General features: G+C 40.1%; 1 protein-coding gene across 8 annotated transcripts; it reads right to left on the bottom strand.

Annotated features, from left to right (window-relative positions):
* Positions 1-935: 935 nt before the first annotated feature.
* il12rb1 (interleukin 12 receptor subunit beta 1) lies at positions 936-8,999 on the bottom strand. Of its 8 annotated transcripts, none has more exons than XM_082956757.1 (16): positions 8,705-8,999; positions 8,003-8,126; positions 7,430-7,599; positions 7,200-7,277; positions 6,998-7,050; positions 6,867-6,891; positions 6,568-6,690; positions 6,210-6,289; positions 5,852-6,077; positions 5,458-5,619; positions 5,225-5,323; positions 4,945-5,115; positions 4,675-4,833; positions 4,357-4,426; positions 4,119-4,194; positions 936-3,490 (listed from the first exon to the last, which is right to left on the bottom strand). In XM_082956757.1, the coding sequence occupies exons 1-16, from the start codon at positions 8,766-8,768 to the stop codon at positions 3,170-3,172; spliced, it is 2,001 nt and encodes a 666-aa protein (XP_082812883.1). In that variant the 5' UTR covers positions 8,769-8,999; the 3' UTR covers positions 936-3,169. The 8 variants fall into 8 exon arrangements, with proteins under 8 accessions (XP_082812883.1, XP_014071573.3, XP_014071574.3 ...); XM_014216098.3 differs by having other exon boundaries at positions 6,867-6,894; positions 7,191-7,277; positions 8,705-8,998; XM_014216099.3 differs by having other exon boundaries at positions 7,191-7,277; positions 8,705-8,998.
* Positions 9,000-9,252: the final 253 nt, after the last annotated feature.

Genomic DNA, 9,252 nt, shown 5'->3' with positions numbered 1-9,252 from the left:
GATATCCTAACCAGAAAAAAAAACTCTCGACCCTCCTTATGCTCCTGAAGTTGCCGGTAATAGGCTACACCAGTGGTCGACAACCTTTTCCATTTGGAGTGCCAATTTATCTTACCATTTCTACCAATCTGTGTGCCAGTGGTAGGCTATTTGTGTAAGGGATAAGAAGTAATCAGGTATTTTATGACATTTCCACTGGATTAGAGCATTACATTTTTCCCTTTCATGCTGAGGGGTTATCGAAAGGGAGAAAACTGGAAATATTGTTCAAATACTTTGAGGAACTATTGTCATTCTCAATTGATTTTAAAAACAAAAGACAAGTGTAGCATATGTTGAGTTCTGCAAAACACATATCCACTCCAACAATGAGAACGGTAAATGACTGTAATAATAATATATTGAATGCATTAACAGAAATTACCATAACCAAGCAAACATTGCAGATGAGAAATTATGGGAACTAACGGTAAATGTAGGCTATTACTGGTGATGTATATAATGGGGAATTGACAGACACAGCAAACAATGCACACAATTAAGTTATTATGAAACAATGAATAACCACAAAATAGCGGGAGTGAGACGTGCCTTGTGCATGAGCCACACTCCCCATATTCTTGGACTGTGGCATCCCGCGGCCTCCTCAATGGATTAGTCCACTGAGACAGGGGCAAATCAGATATGTGTCTCGTGTGCCATGAAAAAAATTATATGTATATTTGCGACTGCTCGACTAAAAAAAGTATAATATTTTCAATACAGACCCGTTTTGTCATACAGTAGGCTACTCTATATAACAGTGGCGGTTCTAGACCACTGGGGGGCCAAGCTGGGGCCAGTTGTACTGTTAGAGGGGCCAGTTACATTAGACGTTATTGTTGTCATATCGTTTTCTTCACTGCATTGCAGGCATTAGCAGGCAAAAGACCATGTTTATAATCATTCAACAATTTATTTGCATTTCCATTATAATTTTCATTTGCATTACATATTCAATATCAGGTCACATCAACTGTATTCTCCGGTTTTTGTGGGGTTTTTTTTGCAAAAAGATCAGCAAATTCATCTAGACTCAAGGCCTTTGCCCTCCTTGACTCAATACTTAATACACCTAAATTGCTTAATCTGTCATCTGACATTGTGGACCTGAGATACGTTATTTCATACTTCAGGGGGTCCAAAATTGTTGTCACAGGGGCACTGCCCCCCTGCCCCCCCCCCCCCCAGAACCGCTAGTGCGAAATATAAGCCACCCAGACCTTATGAAAGTTGCACAGTATACCCTTAATCTTGTTGTAAATCAAATCTAGTGATGCATAACTTGACATTTCTGCCATCCATTGTGACATTGTGGGACCATAACCAACCTTCCAATTAATGGCAATGCGTTTCTTAGGCGCTATAAATACTAGGTTACACAGTTTCTTCTGAGAACAGTCTCTGGTATCAACATTTCCAAGCAAACAAAAACAGGGAGAATCTGTTAACATGCTGAGATAAAGGAACATACTCTTTGCCAGATTTCAGCCAGCCTTCCGAAGACCATAACATATGCAAATATGTCCCCTTTTGTGTTTTACACTTCCAGCAGAGGAATTACATTTCTGAGTGCATGTTATTCAGTTTCACTGGCATATAGGATGCTCTATGGATGGTCTTATTCTGCAGTAATTTATGTCTGAGATTATATTAACATAATCAATAACGTTGCATTGCTATACTGACTCAAATAAAAACTCACATTGCGCTGTCAAGAAACGTTTGAACACTGGTTTCATCATTTAATTCAGGTCTAGTGTGAGTGAGGCAAAAATAATACCTACAGTTAGTGAGCTAGCTAGCTAATGTTAGCCAAACAGCCTACCACTCTGAGGCGTCCGCATGGTCATAAAGCACACCGATGATGCTTTTTTGTTTCACAGTGCAATGATAAAACTGGGGGGGAAATGCAATTTTAGAATGTGGGGGGGTCATATCCCACCGTTCCCAGTGAAAGTTGCGCCTCTGGAAGAAGCTATTACTTAAATACTGGAAGTCAAATGATACTCCATCTTTAAGAGAATGGAAGAATCAAATGCTTTATTATTTAAATATTGACAAAAATCTGGCTATAGACAGAAACAACATAACACAATTTGAAGTCACACGGGGCAGAGCATTAGAAACAACATTAGGCGTGGACAAAATGAAGAAGGCTGTAAAGCCGAAACGTCTGATGCAGTGAAAATAATTTAAAACATTGAATAATGAAGTACTGTAAGCTTTATGCGATATCTTTTTGAGTGCCAACCCATTACACATCTTTGTTTGTGTGGATACGGTGGGAACATGTGGGTCTGAGCAAGTGTGATGCCATTAATGTTTGTGGAAATGTATGTACATGAAGTTGTCTGTTGTTTTTCTCCATGTTGTTTTTGCTTATTGTCAAGAAAATAAGTTTAGCGGGCCTCCCAGGTGGCGCAGTGGTCTAAGGCACTGCATCACCAGAGACTCTGGGTTCGAGCCCAGGCTCTGTTGCAGCCGGCCGCGACCGGGAGGCCCATGGGGCGGCGCAATTGGCCTAGTGTCGTCCGGGTTAGGGAGGGTTTGGCCGGCAGGGATATCCTTGTCTCATCACGCACTAGTGACTCCTGTGGCGGGCCGGGCGCAGTGCACGCTGACCAGGTCGCTAAGTGTACGGTGTTTCCTCCGACACATTGGATGCGTGCTGTGTTAAGAAGCAGTGCCTTCGCCTCTCCCGAGTCCGTGCGGGAGTTGTAGCGATGAGACAAGACAGTAACTGCTAACAATCTCCCCCATGAAAAAGGGGGTAAAAAAATAAATAATAATAAAAAATAAAATAGGTTTAATGTCCACAATAATATAATAATTATCTGTTAATGAAGTAGCCTGAACATTTGAACAGACAAAGTGCTAAATGGCCCAGCCAGGCCACTGTCACCACACTCTGCCAGTGTTGCTAACACTGTACTTAAAGGATGCACTTGTTAGAAACAAGAATAAACCTTTACAATGTATTATTATAAGGCTTATAATATGTCGATTCTCTCAACTGACTCAAAATGGCTGTTATTTAGTCAGGACCAATAGAAAGTGACAATACACCATAATAATGGGGTCATACATTATAATTACAGGCTTCAAGCGAGTGCTACAGCAGTGATCTCTAAAGTGGGATCCCGACATCCTCGGTGGAGTATGCTTTCATATCAAAGACCAGACCGTTCCTGTACATCAACATGGTGACCATACAGTCAATCTCTCCTTGGCTTGAATCAGGGGTTTCTAGACGTAGCACCTGGCCCTTGTAATCAGGGCTCAGCAGGTCACTGACTGGGGTGCTGGATTCTCCCAGGCACTTCTCGTCCGTGTCTTCACACTCGTGTGTCTCAGACACCTCCAGGACAGTGGCTTCCTCGGGGTTGGGCTCTTGGCTGCAGTTGTCATGTAGCTGCAGCTCATGCACCTCTTCCTTCTCATACATGTTCTGTTGAGACAAAGGGATACCCATTCAGGATCAAATCATGCCAATGTCTCAATGATGTCAGCATCAATACATGACTTGGACAAAGGTTCAAGTTAAGCACACGCATAAAGTCGTGCACCAGATATTTATGCTTTACACCTATAACGCATCAGTTTCACATGTTTTGTAAAAAGTTGAGTTGATAAACCAGCTATTTAATAAGTTTGGGGTACATTATTGTTTGTGGAATCTATGGAAGGTTTGTGGCGACTGAGTGCCAAGGGAAGATTCTTCTCACCATGTTTGTGCTTTCCTTGCTCAGCAGGTGCTTTCCTCCCACCAATGTATTCATATAGACCTGAGCACCTCTGTAGACACAATAGCTAACCCTACCTTTTATGATGGCAGCCTGACAGGGCTCAATCATGTCTATGGTACTTTATCATTTGTGATTTAGTGTAAAAGATCAAACCATGTCACATGATGTCTACTTTCAATTCGGTTTCAGTTCAATCATGTGCTGCGTGCATTCTGACTTGAAATACATGTCTAACTTCTTACAAAGCAGGACATTTAGGGAAAATGCAGAGTTCTACACAGTAAAGTCTGAACACGATCCTAAATATGTCAATTGTTAAAAGGATCTGACCTGATTCCTCGCTCGATAATTCACCGACTCTGCGACCACAGGACGTGGTATTGGTGGGAAGATCTTTCTTTTATGTCTTAGAATTAGAACAAAAGTTATAGATGCTGTTTAGAATGATGTTTGAAATGTTTTTGAAGTCATTGAAAAATGAACAATAAATATTCATCCCTGAAAGACTAGGCTTTCTTGCTAATCCTGAAGATCGGATGTTATTAAAAAGTATATATTTTCAGCTTACCTCTTGATGATGAACAAGCATACTGTTATTAATATTGCAATTAAAACAATTATGCCAGCTATGATCCAACCTTATTGGAAAAGATAAAGGAGATAATTATTACATTTTATGTTGTTGAGTTCGATAAGCATCTTGAGTCTGTGGGGAAAAACAATGCAGGCAGCATCCACATATCACTCATTTGAAAAGTGAAAATCACGAGTGATAAAGTCAATTACAACATGAATGTGGACTCTCATAATTTCAAAATAGTTTAACATTTTTGCTGGTTCTCTGGTCTAGTCTGTGCCATAAAAATAATACATTCCTAATTCCTACCAATAACGGACTGGGGTAGAGGCTTTGTCGCGATTTCGATAGTTGTCGTTGGTCCTGAACCGGCAGCTGTTGCTCCAGCGAGATGGATGTAGTAGATGGACCCAGGTGTCAGGTTTTGAACAAGATACTCTGTTTTTGATGCAAAGCTGTTGTGACACTCTGATAAGAGACAAAAATGCGATATTCATCTATATACATTAATTACACAATTACATAAATTACACATTTATCACAGGGCATCGACTCATTTCGTTAGGAGTAGGACTTTACCAGTTTCAATGTGTGACTCGTTTTTTGGGCCTCTCCTTGTGTAGCAGACTTCATAGTGTGTAAGGAAACCTCGCTGGTCTGGCACAGGAATAGGTTTCCAATGCAGCATTGCAGAATTGGTTGTAACATTAAGAATAGGAGCAGTGAAATGATCAGGTGCCTTACTGGGTGCTGAAAACAAGACATCCGTGTTAGATAATGTATACATTATTATGTAGGAAAGAACTGCATACAAGCATTGCTGTGACAGTCAGATTTGTTTTATATGAGCTTAGTTTACCACCCTCCTTTTTATACATGAGACACATCTCTGTTGAGTGTGGCTTTCCATCCGTTTGTTTGTGAACGAGGTAATAGTAACGTACATAGTCGTCCATCTCTGAAACAAAACCAGACGTGTTTATTATCTCAGTTTGCGAGACATACCACCTGTATATCTTGATATATCACACTTGGTAAAGCACAGTAAAACGAACACAGAAATGTCCTATTCTTCCCCCCGTTCCCCCTTACTTTCTCTGATATGTTTTAGTTTTTTCTCCACGGTTCCATTTAGTTTTGATCTATTCACTTTTTCTGGTCGCGTTTCTCCGTCTGTTAACTTGTACCACTCCAGGCAGGATTTCATAAAGCCATGCGCATAATTGAGTGGGATGAGTCTGTCATTAGGCCAAGCTAATTGGAAATGAAATAACAACATTTTGATTTAAGGAATTAACATCATTGTGTAGAAGTAAATGAAGCATAAGCGCGCACACACACACACACACACACACACACACACACACACACACACACACACACACACACACACACACACACACACACACACACACACACACACACACACACACACACACACACACACCACACACACACACACACACACACACACACACATACTTACACTTGCTGGGAAATGTAAGATGTTTTGCTGGGACAAGGATATGTGTCGGGGATGACTTTCCCACTTTATTAAAGGCATTAATGTCACCACTGACAGCAGAGTAAGTCACATAAACACTGATCTCAGTGGTAGTGACACTGGTGAAGTTCTTTCGCTTTAGTAGGCAAGGCCAAATATGGAGAGAGAGGTTGTAATTCACCTGCATAGAGACTGGATAAGGTGGTGTCTGGAAGACACAGGGGTACACAAATAGAATTAAGTGATGCAACTCTTTGAAACACAATTTGAGCCTAATTGTAACCAGCAGAGTCTAGAATGTTACTTAATTTTCAATGTTTTGTAGCATTTTGTAACTTACACCCCAAGTCAGCTTGAGTAGTCGAGTACCATTGTTAAAATCCTCTACTGTCCAGTTAACCTCTGGGGGATTTGGTATTTCTGCAGCAAAATGACAGTTACAACCAGAAATGGTACATCCTCTGCAATTCTAGAAGGGCAAAGCTAGGAACATGTCTTCATTTCGGGACATAGAGTCAATAAAAAATTCTGACAATACAGGAGATTGAAATTCAATTCATGAATTTAAAAACTTGCCACTGTTTCCAATCATCATCTCTATGTGAACAGAATTGACTGATTTCGAATAGAATTGCCATCAACCCTGGTGAGTTTCACTGTAGGCTGCTGCACAGACTATTTAAATATCCATTGCTCACCAGTGGGAACGTCCAGGATTGGAGTCCAGTCGCTCCACAGGGGATGTTTGACATGCTTGGACATTTGTCTGACCTGTAGTTCGTACACAGATTCGTTCTGGAGATTCTCCAGAGTGACCATGGCTGTACAGACAAGCACAGGTTTACTGCAAGTCTCACTCTAGTTGTGATAGCTTTGCACTTTTCAAATACTCCATTTTATTGAGACCCACACTGCAGTAAAATAACTAAATAAACATTACAATAATGTGGCTGCTTATATTTCAAAAGATCTTAAAATGAAACTGAAAGGAGCTCACCTTGTTTGACTTCTTTCTTAAATGTCTTCTAGACCAACAGAGACAAGGTGAAATTAATTGAGGCAAAAATACTAAACGAATCAGAAAATAATGAATGAGAGCATTGCTGCAAGGAAGAGAAGAGGTCTCACCCATGTCCCTGAGGTTTCCTCTAGTCTTCTGAACTTGACCTCTATGACAGCATCTTCAGGCACGTGCACATATGACAAATTGCTTTTTCAGATTGGTTTTGTTTACAAACCAAAAAATGTAAACTTAAGTCTCGTTACTTGTAACACATAAAACTAGCTAATCTCCCAAAGGTCTGTGCAAGGCCCTGATTACCTTTATTACCGTTCTTGTTATCCCAGCTGAGGGTAAGATTGTTGGAGGATCTCGCCATAGACATACTTTGGGGAGCTTCATACTTAACTGCCTCGAGAAAGCAAATAATGTTACACAAAAAACTAAGATTACAATATGAATCTTGGGATTCAAATCATACCGTGGTCAGTTGTGTAAAGTACTTAGTGGATTCTTAGCCTGCATTTTACACAGAATAAAAGTTTTTAAAAATGATTTACCTCTTTCAGAAAGTGTAACAGTGGTATTGAGTGACTGGCATCTCCAGTTGCCCATGTAAGCGACCACCCATATATCCACCAACGCTTTGTTGAGCACTGTATTGTCTTGCACACAGATATAGCTCTTCCTACTACTGCCCAATGATCTACTTTCAGTGGAATTGGAGCGGCTGAAAACATTAAGGATGAGAGCAACATTTGGTTCACACACTGAACAGATATTTGTACGATCAAAAAATGTTATTACCTGGGGATCTACTAAGGTTGATAGTACTGCCTTGTGCTTGAGAATGAACTGTCTTCCTACTGTCAAACTCTCTGTCTTGCTTTATCTGCCAGTGAACGTAACGTGCACGCGCTCACATATCACAACACTATTTCCTTTTTGTTTGCTATAATACAATTGTTACAATGTATATACAGGTAGCTCTTTAATTAGGAGTTCTTCATTTTCTCATACATTGTTTAGCCCCTGCATCCCCAGCACTTGCTGGGTTTCCGGTGTCATAATAAAACTTCTCTGTCTGTGTAACTTATGGAAAGTCCCCAAGCATGCATAGCTAGTTAACTTACCTGTAAAAAAGCTCATAGGTTGCATTCTTCATAGACTCAGACGTCTCCCATTCACATGTATAGATGGTAGCACTTTCAGTTTTTTTGTAGCACAGAGGACTAGAAGGACATTTACTAGTTGCCCCTTTATAAAGGAAATGTAAAAAGTGTTTAAATAAAAATATAAAAAAATTCAGTGAGTTGCTGTCCTGTTCAGTAGTATGAATACATGGGGTCTGAAATTATTGACACCCTTGTTAAAGATGAGCAATAATGACTGTATAAAATAAATAATTAAAATACTGAGGTATATTATTGTAGGCAAAACATTTGGGAAATTGTATTATTTTATACTAATACAATTGTTCAGAGAAAGAGATTTTGTTTAACAAGTAATTTTTGTTAAAAAAATAAATAAAACATTTGCACCCCTAAAAGATTTTTTGAATTATAGTCAAAAGTTAAGTATTTGGTCCCATATTCCTAGCACGTAATGACTAAATCAAGCTTGTGACTCTACAAACTGGTTGGATGCACCCTGATAAGCTAACCATAATCTTCAGCCTCACGTCAAACTTTGATCACAGTAAATGCTTCTTATTTGTCTTTTATGGTTCTGGTGGTATGATAATTGTATCACTACGGAGATAAGCTGAACAGAATTGACGCTGGGCCAAGAGCCACTTGAAGCCCCTGAGACTGAGTAGAGAGAAAGATTCATACCTTGAGCTATTACCATAGCAAGAACCAGAAATCCTTGCAAGAACCAGTGTTCCTTTGCATCCATCACCTCAACAACCCCTTGACGGAGTTAGTGTGTAAAGTCTCCTAACAGGTGACAAATCCAGGGTTGATCAGCTTGCGTATGACCAAAGAGACTTGGGTTTGCTAGACTGTTAACACGGTTCCATGCAGCCGTCGACAGCTCCTCAAACCTGTTTCAGTTACTCTTGTAAATGAAACTGTTGGGGCGAGAAATGTCTGCATGCCCTTGTTCTTTTTCAGATAAAAGGGCAGAACATGTTGTCTCTTAACCACAAACCATAATGTTGGGGAGGGAAGCGTGCTGACTGTTGGCAGGTTAAAAAAAGAAACCCCACCTTGACTTAATGTTTCAGAGAGGATGTTGGCCACTGCAATCATCTGCAGTGACACAAAATGACCTACTTTACCTTTCCCACATTCAGAAGCATAATCTATATTCTATTCTGTTATTCTGTGTAAAATACAGGCTAAGAATCCACTAAGTACTTTACACACCACTCCCAAGC

The sequence above is a fragment of the Salmo salar genome, chromosome 10 (genome assembly GCF_965601325.2).
Source record: "Salmo salar chromosome 10, fSalSal1, whole genome shotgun sequence".
Lineage (NCBI taxonomy): Eukaryota > Metazoa > Chordata > Actinopteri > Salmoniformes > Salmonidae > Salmo > Salmo salar.
Note: the sequence above shows the minus strand (reverse complement) of the source record. Positions and strands in the feature narration are given on the sequence as shown.